Source organism: Gossypium arboreum, chromosome 7 (assembly GCF_025698485.1).
Source record: "Gossypium arboreum isolate Shixiya-1 chromosome 7, ASM2569848v2, whole genome shotgun sequence".
NCBI lineage: Eukaryota > Viridiplantae > Streptophyta > Magnoliopsida > Malvales > Malvaceae > Gossypium > Gossypium arboreum.
In genome coordinates this window covers 102690199-102712342 of record NC_069076.1, presented here as the reverse complement: position 1 = coordinate 102712342, position 22144 = coordinate 102690199, and the positions used below count along the sequence as shown (strand labels likewise).

General features: G+C 29.6%; 1 protein-coding gene and 1 long non-coding RNA gene across 10 annotated transcripts; one reads left to right on the top strand and one right to left on the bottom strand.

The window, feature by feature from the left end:
* Nucleotides 1-9183: 9183 nt before the first annotated feature.
* LOC108456637 (uncharacterized) lies at nt 9184-16991 on the top strand. 9 transcript variants are annotated; one of them, XR_008285868.1, is made up of 4 exons: nt 9184-9486; nt 9594-10148; nt 10485-10565; nt 10659-16991. It is a non-coding gene; the product is annotated as an uncharacterized LOC108456637 (long non-coding RNA). The 9 variants fall into 9 exon arrangements; XR_008285873.1 differs by having other exon boundaries at nt 9184-9917; nt 10075-10148; nt 10492-10565; XR_008285872.1 differs by having other exon boundaries at nt 9184-9917; nt 10075-10148.
* A 1639-nt stretch (nt 16992-18630) lies between these two features.
* Nucleotides 18631-20296, bottom strand: LOC108451761 (CBL-interacting serine/threonine-protein kinase 6-like). The gene has a single exon (XM_017749455.2). It carries the CDS (start codon nt 20037-20039, stop codon nt 18735-18737), a length of 1305 nt encoding a protein of 434 aa, XP_017604944.1. The 5' UTR covers nt 20040-20296; the 3' UTR covers nt 18631-18734.
* Between the last annotated feature and the right edge of the window lie 1848 nt (nt 20297-22144).

Here is a 22144-nt window from a genome sequence, read left to right as displayed (position 1 = left end):
ACTAGAACAAAAATTGAAAAATGAATAGGTTGAACCCGTTTAATAAAACAAATTTATTTTTAAATTGTTTGAGATGTTTATGAATTTTTAATTATTTATTTAATTATTGTTGGTCTAACGGTAGAACCAATCGAATTGGTTGAATCAGGAATTGATGGTATGACCTGTTCAACCACCAGTCTAATTATTAAAACATTGAATATGACACTCTGTCACCTGAAAATTTATATAAAATTTTAAATTTTCAAGTGATGATATATCTCAATTTCAAGTGCCAAATCATCAAGCTTTTATATTTTTCAAGTTTAGGATCGAACGAATCTAGTTATCAAATTCAAATATTAAAATGAAAAAATATAAATAACAAAATAAATTTGGATACCAAAATTACAAATTATATAAAACTAAAAATTAATCTAAAAATTCTATTAAAATTCAAAATTACTTTTTACCAAATCTGGCTTTAATATATTTTTTAAAATATATATTTTTTAAAAAAATTATGTAACATAGACCTTAAATTATAAATTTTTATTTTAAATCCCGAAATTTTTATAATTAAAGTAACTATCTCTGTATATATTAATCCAAAACTGATAAATGGAAAATTTGGAACCGCTAAAGAAAGTAAAAAAAATAAAAGATTTGGAATCCTAAAGAAAGTAAAAAAAATAAAAGATTTGGAATCGCTAGCTTTAGCTAATAGATGCAAGAGCCTAATCACTGATCATACCAATAAATAGTACTATATCAGATCTGCTAGTATCAGCATATATAGTAGGATCGTATCTAATATCCCTTGTTAACTCAACACCTGTACGTAGACTTCCCTACTCCATACCTATTACCAAAATGAGGAGCAAGGCGATATGAACTCAAGTCTCTTATATATAATATATCTCAGTTTTAAGTGAAATGGAACTTGTGTTGAAAGAAGATGGTTTGTCAGTCGTTTTAGTGTGTGTATATATGCATATATGTGTGTGTGAAATTTATTACTAAATGTAACTGTGAGAAAAACATAGAGGTTTATAAAAAGGCTGCAACCCCATGTTTAGTGGAAAAGTAGGGTTCCCTGTTCACATATTTACATATATGTGCACGCATTTTAAGAGATGAAGAAACAGCATAGGCACTAAAAAGTTGTACATAGTGCTCCACTAATTAAATATATAAATAGATTGTATTGTTGATTTTGCAGCAAAGTCCGGCATGATTATGAAGTTCATTGTCAGTTAGCTCACCACTCACCAGTCGTCTGCATTAATCTGCAAACCCACCCAAAGGCCCCCCTCTCTCCCACTTGCATAGAGTACTGTTGCTATATATGTCTCTGCTGGGAAAAGTAAGAGAATATATATAATATTTATGAAAATGGTTTTGAGAGTTTATGGTGGTATAAAATTTCTGACGGTAAAACAAAATGAAGTTTGTTTGCCGGAAAAAAAAAATTTAAAAATATAAATACGAAGTAATCACTTGTCCAGTACTGGTACTCTAGCCTTTAGTGGACATCTGAGGTTGCAATTGCTAAAAAAGGGGTTGCCCTATTTGCCTATGTATGTATAGTTGAACCAAACAAGAAGTACTATTACAGTCAAGGCCTAGCTAGAGATGCAATAATAGTGCTCGGTGCGGTACAAAAAGTACCTAGAGCTAGGATAGCTGATTTCATTGGTTCATCACTTGTTCACCGGTGTATTGTAATGTATAGGAGAAGATATTATATAAAAAAATAATATTATTTCTTTTCAACAATTTAATATCACATTAATAATTTTATCCACGCTTTAATTTTTCATTATCATCTTACCAATACTACTCCAAGATGATAGCAAGCAAGAGCACTTTTTAAAACATTTTTTACTGGAAAAGCTAAAGGAGGTAATCTTGGAATACTTCCATATCAGGAAAATTGGGGGCAAACCTTAACTTTTCTATGGAACATAAGTGCTCCATCTCCCTCTCCTTGTTGAACAAACAATGTATTTATGCTTGAGTGTGCAAAGTAGCACACTTCTTGCCAAAATATGTTATACGAGCGTAACTTTCATATAACTATTATTATACTTAAAACCTGTGTAACTTCACTGCCATTATTTACGTCTAGTTAATTTATCTGACTTCGCTAACCATTATCCTTAATAATCTCTCCTTCATAACCACTATTAGAGGGTTATAAATAAGGGACTGAATGTATATTTAAGACTTGATTTTTTGACAAACTTGGGTATATTCTAAATTCTCTCTGTAACTTTCTTCCAACAACTGTAAACAGCCATCGCTGTTTTCACTTTTCTTTACTTCCATCCCACCACACTTGCCACTATGACCATCTCTCTACGACCCTTCCTATTATTAAATTGTAAGTTCCCATCACCAAAACAAAACAACTTGTGCTATTTGCGTGTGTGTATATATATATATAGTTGGGCCAAACAAGAAGAAATATTACAGTCAAGGCTAGCTAAAGATGCAGTAATAGAGTCAAGTAGCTAAAGCTAGGTTGTGGTTTTCATTTGCTCACCATGCAACAGTATATCGCAATGCTATCTCTAATTTATCTACATAAGTGTATATATAATTAACATTGTATAAATAAGTAGCATTTTGGTTTTTTTTTTTTTTTTACTTCTTTTGCTCTATTTAGCTAAGTTAATATGGCAGGTTGTTGACATATTTATTAATTGTGGGACAAATGTTGTAAAGTAATAATGTTAATAAAAGAATACAATCCAATTAAACAAGAGGATCCCTTTCTCCCAAAAATTGAAATGTAGAAAAAACATGTAACTAGAAAATCTCAATAAAATTTATGGTTGAAATGTATTCAATATAGTTTTCATGAATGGAACTGGATTATATATATTTATGTATGACATCAAAAGTGTACATAGTTGGATTACTTTCTCTTTGCACGTGTGATAGAAGTCACAAAGCTTATTTGGCCCATAAATTAGGGGTAAAGTCATAAAAAATTTCAAGTTAATGGAGGAGGATCGTCAGATGAGGAGGCTATGGTGTAACACCCTTCGCTTGTCCTAATGTATAATACGTATGAGAGGTGCTATCTGAACACTTTTAAAATAAAATCAAAGTTTTCTTTTAAATAAAATACCATCTGATAATCATATAAAATTTCTTTAAAATAATTCCTAACATTCAAGAAAGAATAAAATATAAATTGAAATTATTTTAGAGAACTGAACACATGCTAGGATCCATTTAAAATGTAACCAAATGTTTAGGGTTTTTCAGGCGTTGGTATGTAAAAATTTTACTATAAATTAAAACTTTGAACAATCTAAAGAAAATCATAAAAATAATGTAAAGCATTTTTAAGGCTTTAAAATTAGCTTAAATCCATTTTGAGTCAATTTAAAGGTGTTTGGAGATGTCCGTGATCATGTACGAGTTTTGGAGGGCTCATTTTCCTCGAAACAATGTAATAACATTGTTAAGACTCTACGTATCGGTACCTAAGGCATTAGGGTCTAGACCCTTGGCTCCTGGGACCGAAAAATGGACCAAAAACACTTTAAAATCATTCCTAAACATCATCATATCATTTCCACATATTCCCAAGTATTAAAAATCAATTTCAAAACTCATCTAAACATCATCGTATCATTTCTAAACAAGTGAATGGTCATTTGTGGGCATTTTTCAAGTGTCTTCTCATGGTGCCACACGTCATTGTCATATAGGGTATAACAATTGTCCATCTAGTCAATAGGTAGGTTATAAAGTAGTCCGCCTTGAGACCATTCTGTAGAAGAACTTCATAGGTAGTTAATCAATCGGGGGCATGGTAATGGCTGACTTAGGAAGTGTACTGAGCACGTTGTTGAAGATGAAAGGTTGCCTTGGAGCTTTTAGAATATTGGTATTAAATGCAAAGTTGAACCAACTGCACCAAAAGAGTCAAAGCAATGATGAATGGCAATATTTCGAGAGATACATATCTAAGTGTCACTAGTTGGTCGGTGTTAAAGTCTAAAGATTAAGAAACACACCATTTTGGGAGAAATCTTATATATTGTCATCTTCCTTATCCTTGGAACCATTTCTACTACTACACTTTTGAAATTTTCTTTGGTACTTTTCCTGTTGAGTTGTTGTTCTATCGTTGTTTAGATTTTAGTCATTATTTTCTTGGTTTTGAGGTTGTTTGCTTAAGGCTTTTGAGGTGAAATGTTTTTATTTTTGCATCTTTTTACTTTTTTTCACATTCTGCTGCTATTCATGGCTAGGAATGCTGGAAAAATAAGTTTGGAAAATACAGCAGAAAATAGATTTGAGGAAAAATTAGAGTTATGATATCTAAAGTAATAAACAATTAATCAAAATTTTACCTTTTCGATTCGTCTAAGATAAACACTTCAACCAAGTAGTTTTCTTTGTTATCCTAAAGCTCACGTTTGCCAAGTATAAATTCGCTTCAAATAATAAAATTTTTCATAAAATTACTAGTGAGGCAATTTTGTAATTTTTTTAAACTTTTGTGTCTAAGTTTTAAATAAGAAAAATATCTCTAGAATTTTCACTCTATAACTTTCTCTTGGATTCAAGTGTGTAAAAGATAATGATTCATATCTCTCTTTATATAATAAGAGTTTAGAGAGTTCGGTTAAACTTAATCACTTTAATATTAAATTAATATAATAATTATCAAGATAAATATTAGATTAAATTTAATATTAAATCTATTAAATTAATAAAATATTTATCTACAAGATAAATATTAAATTAAATTTAATGTTAAGATAATTAGTTTAATATTAAATTAATAAAATCCTATTAAAATAAGTATTAAATTAAATTTAATATTAAATCTATTAAAATAATAATATTTTTAGAATAATTAATTTGAAATCAAATTACTGTAGAATTTTAGTAGGAGTGTGCGATTCCTCCATTGCTCAACTGTCAAAGGACCATCCGCTGGCCACTGAAATGTTGTCACCGCCACCGCCAACTCCATCATGTTTCGTGATGCCATCGTAGGTGCGACACCCTCATGGCACCTTGAGCTGGTTCGGTTCAGGCCAGTGATAGCTCGATTGGTCCGATCCTTCCACTAGTTGGACTGTTGCTTTAATTTCACGTACTTGACCAGATTCGACCAATTTTTGGGTCTCGATCTTAATTTTGGGTTCTGAGGCTCAATTACCTATTGGGTCAATTGTCTGACTTGAAAATTAGTTTTCAAAAATATTACATTAATTTTAATCAATTTAATTAATTTAATTTTACTTGATCAAAATTAATTTTTTAATAAAAGTATTTAGTTAACAATTCTCACGATCGCCTAATTTAATTCAACATTGAATAAATCGACTCAATTAAATTATTTCTAAAGTAGTAGAATTTTCTCTTGATTTAAATGTTATCCGATTGAGTTTTTGTTGAGCTAGTGGAGAAACCAATCGAACATATACAATTAGGCTCTAGTAATTGCAATTATGTCTAAAAGCATCGTTCCGATAATTCGCAATTTACTTAATCATAGAATCACTTCACAAGAAGTATCATGATTGGAAATTCCTTATTGTATACTATTTACAAAAACAATTCATCCAACTACTTTGTCCAATGACCTCGTCATGTGTATGTTACCCTCATATAATATTCTTGATTCATTTGAGTTAAATATGTTCACTCAATACAATCATATTTTATCTTATTGTCGTCATTGTGTCTTCTTAATGATTAATATGACCACTGTCAATAAATGACAATGATAAATGGCTTGTTCGGGAACAAGCAACCCGTGGTCACGTTTCATATTTATCAATCCACATAATGTCAATAAGAGGATATTGTTAACTTTTTAATCGAGCAATGAATTCCATTGTTACTAGCAAAGCGATGTCATACATAAGTCATGTACCCAACATACCGGCTATGAGCTCAATCATCTTTAGAGTATAAGCCTCCACTTATATCAAAGCACATAAGTTACATGTGTATGGTTAATGACTAACTCAGGATTTAGGTAAATCACACCATGAATGTCACGAGTGAATTAATTCACAAAACGAATCAAAATTAATTCAACTTGGGTCTAGTCCAATGTATCATTCTTTCAATGAATACATCTATGTCTCTACCCGTGGAGTTAACTGCTCCGATAGCCAAGATTAGTAATCTTTCCAATTGGAATTGTAGACGACATAATAATCCTTCTAAGAATTTGAATCAAATGCTTACTTTGATTCTTTTACAAGATTACAAACTTGTTTAGATTATCCACTGAAGTAAGTTGTCTTTCTTGCAATGTAACATTATTACAGTGTCACTTATCACTAGTTTAAACTTAGACAATCAATGAGCTAATATTTACTTGTCACAATTTTACTATGTATGCAAAACACGAAAGATAGAAACACAAAAGATATAATAGTGAAATGTGAAATTAACTTTATTTATTTATTCATCGTTCAAATACATAAAAAATAATTATATGTTTACTACAATATAGACATATTTCCCGATAAGGAATAACAAATAATTTGTCATTGGACCACCGAGGAGTGTAATAAAAAATTGGCCAACTACTTGGAAGGAATTGGAGAGGAGGAAAATGAACCTGTAGCTAGTGCTTCCTACGAATGTACCTCCACAGAAATGAGAAGGTTGCCAAAGATGTCGGGAGTTGCTTACAAGGCATCATAAATATGATTTCAGTGTTTTAGATGGGTCTCATCATCTCAGCGTAGTACTTTTTCAACTTAATTATGGTGAAGAAATAAATTCGATCTCCTCACAGATATACTTAGATAACATCATGAATTGCATAAAATAATTAGAAATATAAAGGAGCACAAATTGTGCTAAAGTATTTTTTGCCCATAACAGAAAGTTGTCTCACATCCCAATTATGCAATTTACTGCAAATCTTTTCAACCACAAACCTTAAAATATTACTCATTATTTTACCATGAAATAAAGACATTCACAGATATGTTCAGGTGATTTTTGTACCCTTTGAAATCTAAGTAGAATTACATTTAATTGTAATGTAATTTTTCAAAATTTGTTACGTTAATTTTTATTTATACCGTTTGTCATAAATATACATAAATATAAGTATAATCTGATTTTCTTAAATAATTACAATATGAATTAATTGAAGAGTAATTACAGGTCATCTTGTGTGCGCTGGCAAGATATTGACTTGGATTGGTCCCATTGGATGTCAGATCCTGTCAACCTCCTTTTCTTTTGGGTTAGAAATTTGGATGAATTAAAGGATTTTAAATAAATACATACTGAATAGAAAGAAAATTATAAAATTAATCTCTACATGTTAGATTAAAGAATAAGTTAACTTTTTCTTTTAAAAATTACATCTATTTGTACCGTTAAAATTGACATAATTGACTAAATAACCAAATAATGATATATGACATCCATATGTACTGTTAATGTACGAAGACCAATTTTAATAATATAAATAGATAAAATTTTTAATAGGAAGATCAATTTACTTTTTAATTTAAAGTATAAGAACTTATTTATCTATTTTTTGAGTAGTGAGAATAAAATTTAATCTAACTCTTAATACAGAATTCTTCATTATATTTTTACCCTTTTTATAGCATATCTAATATTGAGTTATATGGTAGGCATAGCTTTTGAGCTCAGAGGAAAGGTTGGGAGTCTTGGGGGCAACCATTTAAGAAAAGGAAATATATTGTAATTTTTATTTTAAAGTATTTTTCAAATTTTATAATTTTATATTATCTGTGAATGATGATTAAAATAATAGAATATGTAAATGTAAAAATATTACGAACTAAAATTATTATTAAATCAATTAAAAAGTAACGTCAACATTCCCTTAATGATTATTCGACATAAGAGTGACTAAAATATTCAATGTAAATAATTTTAATGATGAAATTTAAAATCTTTATAATTGGATGACCCAAACGGAAACAAACTAATACTTGATGGTCAAGAAGTGAATTTACCCTATTAACTGTCATTATAATTATCAAAACAATTAATAATTATATATATTAATTAGAAGTCTTTTGTACTGACTTCCAACAAAACCACATCACCGACAAAAATGACCCTCTTATGATGATTAATCCTAAGGCCCAAATCACAGCCATAATCATAATCCATTTATTACCTCCCACGTGTCCGCTTCTTAATTCTATCCAATTGAAGTTTGACACGTCATAAGACTGTCTGTCTCTAGTCTCTATTGTGTTCTTATCTCCACCTATCATTTTATCCTTTCTTCGAAAAAAGCAGACAGCAGGCTTATGTCAAGCCAAAACAAATAAATAAATGAATAAAAATATTTTTATTAAATGGATAATATAAAATATATATTTAATCAATTAATTTAACACTAACTTTTTCCAATGTTTTTAATAATGTAGTTTTGATTCTTGAAAAGAGATTATTTATTTTAGCAAATAAAATTATTTTATTTTTATTCAATTTAATTTATAAGTTACAAAATTTATTTTATAATTTTTGCTTGAATATATAATGATAAAATATATTGCGCTTGATACAAATTTGAACTTTAACTTTAAAATATTATTTATTAAAGAAAATGATAACTATTATATATACTTTATTATTTTATTTTTATAATATAAATACGAACATAAAAAAGTATTTATATTTTTTCTAGATTAATAAAACATTGAAAGCATTATAAATATAAAATTTATATATCAAAATAAATGTAAGATTTAAATTAAAATATATATATATATATATATTATGAGAATATACATAATTAAAATAAAACAAACTCCAACTTAAAATCTTAAATTTATCTTATCATTAAGTTAAAACTTTATTGCTAATAAATAAATTAACTTATCATTGGTATAAATATCTATAGGACTATTAAAAAATTCAATAAGAAAAAGGTTAAAAGAACTATTGATTTCAAAATTATATAAAATTTATAAAAATATTTAAACTTAAAATAAATTTAAAAAGCCACATATATTGAAGGGATTTAATTTCAAGACATGAACACATTATGTTTAAAAAAGTTAATTTATAATTTATATGTTGACTTGATAATTAAAATATTTATTATTTAATGTGACTTGAATTTCGTTCCAATTTATAATTTATAAAAAATAATTCGCCCAAATAAAGCATAAAATATAAACTTATAAGTTTTTTTAAAAAATGAATTCATAAAAGGATAACTTTTAAAAAGTGGCTTGATTTGTTTTTTTCTAAAGAAGTTTGCATTTATTAATCAGGGGGAGACGGGGGAGTTGGATGGGATGGTTATCGAAGGAAATACAATGCGAATGCTTTTTGGGGTCTTTGGGTTTGGGTGAATAATTGCAGAGAAAACCCTAAAGCTTTTGACCTACTCTCTCTCATTCAAACTGTCGTATTCGAAGCATGATCTCTCAGATCTGTTTGTTGAGTCTCTCAAAGGAAGGTGTGATCTCTATCTTCTCATTTAAAGCAGCAGCAGTATAGCAGGTGGTGGTGATGTTGGGGGGCTGGTTTTATTAAGTTTTCCCAATTAAAGGGTTTCTATAATTTCCGGTTTTGTTTACAAATGGGTTCTTTTTTCCTTTGTTTTGCAGGCAGTTTGTTTTAAAGCTAATAATGGTAAAGATCGGGGAAAAAAAGTGAGTAATTTAGAGAGGAAGGAGAGGTCTGACAGAAGAGAGTGAGCACACGCAGGCAGATTGTATGAAAGGCCATACCTTTGCCCGCCGTGTGCTCACTTCTCTTCTGTCAGCTTAACAATTCACTCTTTTCACTTGTTTTTCCTCTCCTTTCTAGATTTGCTGGAAACTTTCTACACCTTCTCCTACAGATCATTGAGTTGAAAACAATCCCATATGGGATTTTATATGTGGACTTCTTGTTCTTTTCTCTTTATTGACGAAGAGATAAAAAGCACAGTAAGTGTGTGATCATGTTTATTGTTATTTTTGGTTATGATTTTGTCAATTATATATTATTTTCCATTTTTGCGGTGTTAATTGATTATATTTCCGCTACTCTTTTTGGGAATATCATTTTCTATTATTAAAATAACATAATGATGTTTTGATGGAGAGCTTTGAAAGAGAAAAAAAGCGTGACTTTTGATGGTCCTCTCTTTGAAAGAGGACGAAGCGGCTTCTTTGAAGGTACGCCTGCTTACTGTTCTCATTTTAACGGAAAACCGTATCGCTATCTTGTAAATTTTTATCTTCATCTTGTTCTTTGAAAACCCGCTTCCTCTTTCATCTCCCTTCCTTTTTCATCTTCTTGTTTTCTGGGAAACCATGCAAGCTATTTTAAACACCCTTGTCTTCACAATCTTAACCTTAATCTGGGTTTTCTTTTTCCTGAGTTTTGACCCAGGAAACGGTAAAGGTGGTAACTTTTTTGGTGTTTTCGGCTATGATTTTGGGTTCCTTTGTTGTCTAAGCACTGAAGCTTGCAAATGCTTGTCTTTTGATGTTAATCTTGGTGTTAAGTAGTTTGCAGTTGTTCTACACATTACTTTACTTGGCAATGAGAGGCAACGAACTTTATCTGTTTTACCTGAGTTAATCACCCAGGTAACCTTTTTCAATTTCCTTTAAGCTTGTTTTGGTTGATTTTTTTTTTTTTTTTTTTATTTTTTGCTGAAACTCTTTAATTATTTTTTCTAGATTTTATGTGATTAGTTGAGAGATTGATCTTTAATCTAGACAAGAATGCATTTCTCTATGTTGGAAAAAAAGGAGATTTCGATCCTATACTTGAATATACTGATTAAACTGAAGCTACTAATGTTTTAACATTTGTTTTTAATAGAAGAAGATGAATGAACACAGGTTAGGACCATGGATTGATTTAGCATAAAATTTAGTGGGACTAATATGCATATGATACAGTAGCACAAGTTCACTTAAAATGTGTTTTGTGATTGACATTCATAAAAAAGGAGATACTTATAGCTGTTTTGAGGATGCCCATTAATAAACTTTTGATTTCACTATTTAGTGATAGTCAACTTAATGTACAATTGTATCAGTCATACAAATAAGTTAATCGTAAATTAATGATGTGAATTTGTATTTATGAGAAAATGGTGGACATGTATTTTGTCATCTTTTGATGTTGTCTTTGATATAGCCTGCTAGGAGAAATTGAGTCAGGAATTTTGGCGTTAATAGCTGACTTTGTGTTCATATTGAATTTGATTTGAAAGGCACTTTGTTTAATAAATTGTCCACTACATTTTTTCTGCATTTTTTTTTTGCTATCTTTTACCAAGAAATTTCTTAGTTTAGTTATAAAAGTAACTAATTCTAGATAACCAAATGAAGGGAACATTTTGATTATCATGCTAGGATGTGAATTTTTACTGGAACTTGAAAAATGAATGACCTTGTGCTCATGCATATATGTTCTTATTTGAAATTGTCACTTGATTCATAAGTTTTTTAATGTTAGAAATAGGGAGAGAAGTTGATAAAATTGCCTAGTGAAGGTGTGAGTTATTAGTATTTTTTTTTCATAAGCATCTATTGTTTAAATTAATCTAGGGTTAATTTCGTTGCAAGCTTATACTACTAATATGCGAGAATGCTAGAGAAATGAAAACAAGATTGCTAATTAAATTTTATGCTGAATTTACTTATATATATTTCGTATCATTTTTATCTTTAAAATATGTTATATTGGTGGTATCTAATAATTTGGAACCATGACTGCACTCACTACAACAAAATCTGCTTTTAGCAACTTTCTTTTATATATTTCATGGTATTTATAAACATCACTAGAAGTTTCCGGCTTAATGAAAAACTCTGCAAGAAACAATGCCACTAAGAGCATTGTTAAATATAGCAACATTTCAGTTGTAGATGTTGCTAAATGGTGGATTTTATTATAACTATGTCGGTGTTTCGAAAAACATCTTTTTGGTGTTTGCATGTTGAAATGGCACACTTCCTTTTTTTCCTTTGGCCATTTTTAGCTGCGTTTTTGTTTGAAAACACTGGTAAGCTAATGGATTTAGTAGTGACATATCTATTAATTAAATGCAACTAAGTTTTCGATGTTAATGGTGAATCTTCTTGAGAAATGTCTCTAAATCTCGTTTTGTAGTGGTTTTTCAATTCAAAAGACATAGTTAATTCGCAGGAAACATTTCAACACTTTTGTTCATTTTAAATTATTTTTGTAGGGTTTCTTAGAATTTAGTGTTTCTAGCATTTCATTTACAATTAGTAATACTTGAAATAATATTAGAACACAATTAAAATATATAAAATTTGGTAAAAAGACTTCTCTGGTCCATCTCAATTTTGGTATTGAGCATATTGATTCACTTCAAAAAATCTAAGCAATTTACTCCCTCTTAATTTCGAAAGTGAGCAACCAAGTACTAGTAATCATGGTGTTTACACATTCTTTTGTTAATTTATTCTACTTTTGATTGGTATTAATAGCTTTCAATGTTTACGCATTCTTTCACTTTTTTTCCTAATTCTAAAAATTCAACAAATTTAGCCTTCCAGATTTATACATTCTATCAATTTGATCTTCATTTTAGAATTGTTGATATCCAATGAGAGCTAAATTTGTTGAAATTATTTTAGAATTAGAACAAAAATGACAAAATTTGTAAACATTGAAGGCTAAGATTGTTATTATACCAATCAAAACTAGGATAAATTGATGAAAATGTAAGTGTTATGATTAATTATCCTTAGTTGATCAATTTGAAATTGGCAAGGACTAAATTGCTCCTTTTTTTTAGAGGAATCAATTGCTCAGTATCAAAATTGAGGTGAGCGGGGAGGTCTTTTTACCTATAAAGTTTAAATTTTATTACAAATTCTATTTATAAAAAGGAGATTTTGTCAACTCTTAGTTGAAAGTACCTATGATCATGAAAATTTGAAGTTACGACTGAAGCTTGTGGTTGAAGTTATTGATATCTTCTTCTGCCTTCTCTTTGTGCTTGAATTTTGGCTGCCTTTGCTTGTATATTTTTCATATCTTCTCTCAATTGAACATCTTCTTGAGTATAAGACTGTTGTGAAGAAATATACTGCTGAAAACTTCTTTCAAAGTAGCTAGAGGGAGTAGTACTTAATATAATACCTTGAACTTATCCATTCCTTTTTAATCTAGTAACTTTAGGCTTTGCTTGGTAGAGTAAAATGAAAATTGGGAAGATGGAAAAATGGAAAGTAATTTTCTTCCCTACCAAGCACACTCAAAATTTTTTTTCTTTCAAGTTTTCCCACTTCCTCCTATCTCTCCACTTTTCCACCTAACCAAGCACACCTTTAGTGAACACTTTGTGTTTAGTTTCTCACATAGTGTGTAATCTCTCATCCAGAGCAATAGATGTCGAAAAAGACATACTTGAGTTATAATTATAACATATTTCTTCATTGACAGTTCTTGCAAAGCTTTTTGAACTTTTTGTGTGAATATATTTTTGTTGCTTTTTGAACTATTTGAGTGAATATATTTTTGTTGTTTTTACTAGAAATCTTAAGGGTTCTTTTTCCTAATTCATATGTTATGAAGTTATTCGGGAAAATTTTGGAAAGTTCATAACCAAATGATTATATTTTAACTGCAACAAAGATTTTTTTTTCCAGAAATTCCACATTCATTTGTTATGAAGTCATTTGGGGAAAAATTGGAAAGCTTATAAGCATGTCTTGAAGTATTTTGATCAGAATATCAATCATTTGGTCACAAGACCTAATTTACCACGTGGTGTGGTTTAGTGGTAGTACATTTTTTTAATTTATTGTTGGTATTTAAAGAAAGTAGAGGTAAAGAAATCAATTAATTTAAATTAATTTTGGATTACTAATAAAATAATTTTATATAACATATAAATGCTTTTAAAGAATTTACAAGAACGATATGAGATTTCTAGTAGAAGAAAACAAATGTATATTCACAGAAGTGGTTTGAAAAGCTTTGCTAGAATTGCCAATGAAAAGTAGGTTTGAAAAGCTTTGCTAGAATTGCCAATGAAAAGTATATATTTTCCTTGTAAGATTGTATTGATAAATATGCTTATATTAATTTATATTATTTTGTAAGAAATTGAGAAAGGTGAAAAAAATTCAAAGGCTTGAGCTTTTTCAAGTTACTCATACCAAGAAGGATCTTTTTTAAACGAAGAGACACAATAGATTGTAATATGAGTTCTTCATAACTATTTATAACTTTTATTTAATAAATTAATTTTGTGTTTTATACCTTACTGTTATTTTCTTGATTTGTAGGAGAAAGCAAAATAAAAAATTGTCAAAAGTAATTAATTCTAAGCTGTACTCTTTTTACAACAAAAATCTACACAAAAAGTTGTTCAATTGGGATAGAGAAAAATACATGAAAAGTTGTCATAGTAAGTAGTTCTCAGTGGTATATTTATAGAACTCTTATCGGTAGCATTTTTCTTTTAAGCTGCTAAACTTTCAGCGGCATTTGTAAACACTGTGATATCTGTATATATAGGCTAAAACCAGGTTTTGCTGTAGTGTTTATGTTGGATTCAAACCATAAATGTTATTTCTGTGGTCTCTCCTTGTGCATTGGAATGAAAAGAATCCCAGTTGTCCCTGCATATTTGCCAATAATTTATATTTTTGTCGGCTTCAAATCATTTACTAATTGTAATTTCCAGTCTCTCCTCTCAACAAGTTACACTAGATTCAAATAATTGAAACATGACTTATATGGAAGAGCTTAGGAAATCTATAAAAATCTGTTGTAGACGTCTAGAAGAGAAAAGTGGGATTCAAAATGGCTAGGCTTTGAAGAAGGGTTAAGAATGGAATATGGTAGAAAATCATATATTACTTGAGAGGAGATCTACAAGCTCAACTCTCAAATGAAATTTTAGTGAATCCAGATTCTTTTAAGAGAATTTTTTCCTTTAGATGTTTTTAATCTGTCAGAGTGATTGGCATTAAGATGAATTTTCCTTTATTCATATATCTTACATGTATAAAAATGTTGGCTGTTCTTTGCTTTCATGCTTCCATACCTATTAATTTTTATATTATGGTAAACAAGGGGGTAAGGACAAATGGAAAATCCATGTACTCAATGTTGTCAAGATTATGCCAAGGCACTGTTAGGCATTGCACCTTAGGGCCAAACAACAAATTTGCTTTGAATCCCTTCAAGAAACGCACATGTTATGAAGTGTATGATTAGCGTATTTAAATGCACTTTTCTGCAAGGCTATAGGTAAAAAAGGGTCCTCTTGGTTGAAATTCTGCTTAATTTCTTTTATTTTTATCTTTTCCATTAGTTTTACTTATTTGAGTATTCAATACAGACATGGGATCATAAGAAAATTGTGCATATAGGCTAATAAAAGAAACCAAAATTTCGCATGTTTTGTAGATACTGGTTACTGGATCTCTCTGTAGATTTATTATCATAATTCTTATAACCTTAAATTTCATACAATGCACATACCCACACAACGTGTTGTGCCATATTTGACTCAGGCAGGTGCATTTTTTGCTCCTTATACCTTAAGTCTTGCAGCTAGAGTGTGCCTTGTGCCCTTGAGAAAAATGTATCTAATGATCTAGAGGCCGAAGAAAGAAATGGAAGACTCGGCATAAATAAGTTTTTAAACAGTGAAAACTTGAAAGGGAGTATCATGTGTATGTTTGTACAATCACCTTTGCTTATTTTGATACAACTCGCATGTTCAAGTCACCTGTGGCAGTTTTCTTTCTCAAAGTAGTATCTCATGAAGAGGTACAGCTTATTGTCATTAACTACAGTTTTTAAGTGTCATAAAAAGTCGAACTTAACTCTTTTGATTCAGAAGTAGAATTTATATGATGGCCAATGCTATTTTGCAATATCGTACATAAGGTTCTTATGTTTCTGGGGAAATGTGGTGCTTTCAAGCTTTTCAAAACAAGACAATGACTGTGATACTAGACAAGTACGAGTTTACTGGTAAAACAGCTTGAATTATATACAGCCTTGGTAAAGATGCTTTCTGATCTCATTATGATTGGTGAAAACCTTTTATTTGCTAAAAACATCTTGAACATACCTTATAATCAAAATATGCAGAATTCAGGTTTATTTTAACACTTTAACTTCCATAGGATTAGAAGCACAAGACTGTTCTCCTAATGTTCAATACAGAGTGCTACAAGTTCTATTGTTCTCTTTGATTGCAAAAAAGCAAGTAAAAGAGGCCAGAAAGATGAAAATAGTATTTGGAATCATATCTTGGTTATGGTTTTGCTAAAGGGCATTTGTAGTGGAGCGGTTTTGGAGAATTTTATTGTTGCTGAAGTTTACAGGACAAATTTTCAGTGATATTAAAAGATAGGGCAATTGTGGACGTGGTGCTCCATAAATTCAGTACTATGCCTAGAGCATTTCACCTAGGGTTGGAATGAGCTGGATACAAGTATACTCAAATTTTTAATTTGTTTTCATATGCGTGAAGGATTTTTACTCTCAGACTTCTAATATGTATCAAAGTCAGGTAACCGCCATCCATGTATGCATGACAGAAAATTACTTATCTTTGTGGTTTTCAGGTTTAAATTACTTCTCTCTACTGTGCAAGTATTCTAGTGGACATTGTAATGCCTGTTTCCATGTAGTTATTTTGAAGCTGGAACAAAGGACATTTCATTTTTTCATTGGAAAAGCTCAATTAAGGACCGACCATTTCTATCAGTATGTACATTCCAAAGAAAAGATTTCGATTTTTGGATTAACATTCAAGGGTATTAACGTGGCTGTTAAAGCACATGCTTGCTGTTTTACATGCTCGTCGCTAACCAGGACATCAAAGGTGCTGAAACCTTTTTAACATCACTGCTACAGCCACAACATGAGTGATTGATCCAACCCTCCTCGGTGTTTCACAATTTTAGAAAATAAAGTGTGTCAGGTGTAATAATTTGGAAAGAATTTTTGTTTGAATTTTAAATTAATATTATTGAAAAAGAAGAATTTGAATTTTGAAATGATTAGCCTTCATCAATCACTCAAAACAAACATAGAGAAAGTCCCAACTTAAAAGAGGTTTAAATTTTATGTGATGCAAGTGAAAAATATATATTATATATTCAAGTGGGTTTAAATTTTTGCTTGTGTAATATTTTTATTTAAATTCTTTAAAAGAGCAATATTTGAAGCTTCAAATATCGAGCAATATGTAATTTTTTAATCAATTACTTATATTTGATTTCCATCTACTTAGATTAAATGATGTTAATTTTATGTGTGATTGAATGAATGTTTGGTAGGTGACCAATTGAGTAATGTTATTGTCAAAAAAATAATTATTAAAAAGACGGTATAGAAACTCTCAAAAACTTATTATATAAAATTATAAATTATAAGTTTTTATAAATAAAAATTAAATAAAATTACAATATTTTAAAATAAATTTTCTTATAATGCTTTATAAGAAATAGAAATATAATGCTTACAAAAGAAAATGAAAATCATGAAAAATTCACCAAGACATTTTTTTATTATATAAAATTATATAAAAATAACAATTACATAATTTTTTAAAAAATTTATATTTTAATTTTCAAGGTGACAAACTATATCAGAAGTATGTGAAATATGCATTGAGTCATGTGAAAAAAATTAATAATATCAATTCTTATAACAAAATCAAATATAAATACTTTCATATAGCAAAATGGATATTAAAATCAAAGGATATGTATTACCATATATAAAAGAAGATACATTATTTCACTTCGGCTTTTGAGAATCCAAACCTGAAGGCTGGATAGCTAGGGTGAGATGAAATCCTTTCATTTATATTATTTTTATTTTTGGTTGCATTTTAATTATTTTTAATATTATATTTGTGTCATATATAATTTGATTTAATATTTTTTAGAGTTTATTATCTCAATTAATTTTAGAAAAAAATTATGTTCATATTGTTGCATCACACTTATATGATTTTATATAATTTAAATAATTTTATTATAATGACTCAACTTAGAAAAAAATATTTTTAAATTGTGTACCAAAACAATTAGCATATATATTATTTATAGATCAACAGTATGCAGAGAGCTCATACAAATCATATATTTATTTCATTTTATTGTTACTATTTATACCCTATCATGTTTTAATTTTTTTAATATGTTATTTTTATTATATTTTAACTTATCTTATATTTTATATAAATTATCATAAGTATTATACTGTAATTTTAAATTTATTTACATAAGATATAAATATTAAATGCTTAAATAATTACGTTTGAAAAATGAGAAAAATTAAGTAAAAATATAAATTGAAAAACGAATTAAAATTTACATTGACTCAATCTTTAAGTCAACTCCACATGATTAATTCTAGTGAACAGGTAATTGTTAAAAACCTTTACTTTTTATCTTTTCATTTTTCTTGTTTCCTACCAATGATGATTACCATATTTCAAAAGCTTCCATGAACTTGCTTTGCGGGCGGACGTCGGCAAATTAATTAGTGCTTAAATGGACCATGATATGATATTAAATCAATGATTAAAAACATCAATAAGAAAATGCAGAGAAACTGTTGATGACAACATAAACGTGAAAAACATTACATCAGCATAAACAGAACTATAAGCATCCTCTGTTTCCATTTTGGGTCCAAAATGTAACAACAACAATATCATTAATCAATGGTCTAAATCAAGATAAATATATATTTTAGACCTCGGTACTTGTTTTTTGTTTGTACACTAATCAAGCAAGTGTCGAGTTCTCGGCGGGTGACGTCCACACGATGTCTTTAAGCGCCGGTCGGAGCTCTTTACTGCAAAACTGGTTGTATTCTAGGGTATCGCCGTTGTCCTTTTTAACTTCCACCACCAGGAACGAGGGCGTCACCGTGAATATATCGGCGGCCACTGCTAATTTCCCTTTCCTCCCACATTCCTGACCCTGCAACCTCACTCTCGACTCGTTCTTCTTCACACTGAACTTCAACGACTTGGCCACCTCTTCCAGTCTCGATATCACACTGCTCGCCGGCCTGGTTGTAGCGAATCTCAGCTCTTGTTTCTCTTCTCTCTTTTTCTCTTCGAACAACGGCGATAAATCAAAGCCATCGGATAATGAAATGATATGAAAGGCGTTCAATGTCTCAGGCTTTGATGATTTGTCGCCATTGAAATGTTCAAATTCTGGGTCTTCCTTGGTTTTGAGTTTAACCACCTTGGGTGTAGATTTCTTGAACCAGGACGAGTCCATGATCTTCGAGATGGTGATTCGAGTCTTCGGGTTAGGGTCTAAAAGCTTAGTGATTAATCTGCGAGCTTCAGAAGAAAACCATGGCGGACATTTGAAATCTCCTCTGTAAATCTTTCTATACATGGCAATCAAGTTATCATCTTGAAATGGCAAGAACCCAGCAAGAAGAACATAAAGGATAACACCACAAGACCAAATATCAACCTTGGCTCCATCATATCCTTTCTTCCCAATAACTTCAGGGGCAACATAAGCTGGTGTTCCACAACTTGTATGCAATAACCCATCTTGTTTCAAATGTTCCGAGAAAGCACTGAGTCCGAAATCAGCAACTTTCAGGTTTCCATCTTCGTCTAACAGCAAATTCTCAGGCTTCAAATCACGGTGGTAAACGCCGCGGCTATGGCAGAAATCGATGGCGGAAACCAATTGTTGAAAGTAAAGTCTCGCCGAGTCTTCATCGAGCCGGCCTTTAGCGACTTTAGAGAAAAGTTCTCCGCCACGGACAAGTTCCATGGCGAAGTAAATCTTGGTTTTAGTTGCCATAACTTCATGCAATTCGACTATATTCGGATGTTTCACCATTTTCATGACGGAAATCTCACGCTTGATCTGCTCCGTCATACCAGCGTTTATCACTTTTTCTTTGCCGACGACTTTCATGGCAACGTTCTTCCCTGTCTGAAGATTCCGTGCATGGTAAACTTTGGCGAAAGTACCATGACCCAACATCCGACCAAGCTCGTATTTTCCGTGAAGCAAACCCGGGTTTTTATTATTTTTAGCTTTATCCGCCATTTTTGTCAATCAAGAGATACAATACAGCAAAAAAAAAAGTGTCTTTGAGAGAGTAGGAATAGGGATAGGAATGAATGAATGAAAATATTCACCCGTCTTCAACGTGTTTACGGTGGCAATCCCTGCGGCGGACGGACCGCTTACCGTGGCGGCACAGTTCAGGCCTTTCCAACGATGCCCTTATCATCTCTCTGCATTCCCTACCTTTGATCTCTCTCTCCAAATTTCAAAAGATTGCATTACTTTATATGCTCGCTACTGGGCCGTTTCACTGCCCTATTTATACAAGTTATTGCTAGGTCTAATTCTATATTTAGTCCCTCTACTTTACAACAACTAAAAAGTTACTCATTCTGCTTCAATTTGTTACTAATCAATCCTATTGCCGATAAACATGTTAACACAATTAATTGATTTTTGTTAATTTGTTAAATGTAAATGTAAATAATAGAATTATTAGTTTTTGTTAATTTTTTATATAAATTGTTTAACTATTAATTTTTGATAATAATTTAATAACAAACTTATCAGTATTATTTAATTAATTCTATGAAAATTAAATTATGATAAATTAAAATAAAAAGCATTATTTTCTTAAAAAAAAATAGAATTCAAAATGATATCTTTCTATCTAAGCAGTAAAGTAAGAATGAAATTTAAAATTAGATCTTCCTTCTAACTATTGAATTCCTATTTTAACTCTTAATAAATAATTATTATTTAATGAGTTTTCCGAGAACACGTGTAAGGGAAGATTGGAGCCAGAGAGTAACTCACTAACACTTTCTGTTTTGGGCTGTAGGTGATCATTACTTCCAAGCTTAAGTAGCGTAAGGATAAGATGTAATTAAGTAAAAAAATTTAAGTTAATCAAGTCTATCAGTTTTATTATATCATTTTAATTTGATTTAAAAATAAATTAAGTTGAATAAAAGAAAATTTAAATTAAATAGAGTTAAATTGTTAGAGTTAAATTAAATATTAAAATATTAAATTAAATTTTTTACTATATAATTAATTCTATTTAGAGTATATAAATTTAAAATTATATATATTTGAAAACTTTTTCAAAGTAAAATAAAAGAAAAATAATTTACTTTATTTTAGCTCCTAACATTATTGTTTTAGAATTTGTTTAACTTTTTATATATTCTTTACAACTTTTTAGAATTTTTATTTTATAATTTTTAATAAATATTTATTTTAAAAATATTTTGACTTTTAAAAATTATTTTTAATTTTCTGAAATTTTTAAATTTTTATTGTAAGAGACTAATTTGCTCAATTTCAAAATTAAACTGGGACTAAAGAAGTATTTACATCAATTTATTATATGAGTTATTGAATTATTCAAATTGAAGAGTTTAACACAACTCAAAATCGAAACTCGAATTACTATTCGAGTTGACTCAAAAAATCGAATAACTCAATTCAATTATTTCAAAATTCAAATTTCTTTTAAATTTTTTTGATGAATTTTTACTCAGTTTAGAAATAATAAAAGTAAATGATAAAAGATTAATGCAAGCAAGAAAGTTTCTATAGTATCAGATCAACTTTCAAATTCTTTTATGCCTTTCAAAAAGATATACGTTATCTTGTTGTTTTGTTTTTTTTTAAATTTTAATATTATTGATTTTTAAGAGTATAGATATTAAGCTCAATATCGTAAAATTTGCACTGCACAGTTTTTATTGTCTCAATACAATTTAAATAATAATTATGTAAAGATTAAGTTATCTCGATACTTATGAGCGTCAAAGTTATATATAACCTGTAATTAATATAAAATTATTTTTTACTAATGGTTAAATCTTAATAAATACATTATATTGAACTTGATATCGATGCATGGTAAAAATTTTCTAAAAAAGTCACCCTCAATGGATGTCAACACTAATATATTAGGGTTAAATTGGGTTAAATAGTAAAAAATCAATTTTAACCTAACCACGACACCTACTATGCCAAAGTTCATATAATGCATGTATTAAGGGTAAGTTTATGGTATTTACAAAAGGTTGCAAGTATGACGAATTGATTCTGTAGTAAAAGTTCTAACCCACTACAGAAAAATCCGGAAAATATGAAGAACTGGCAGCAAG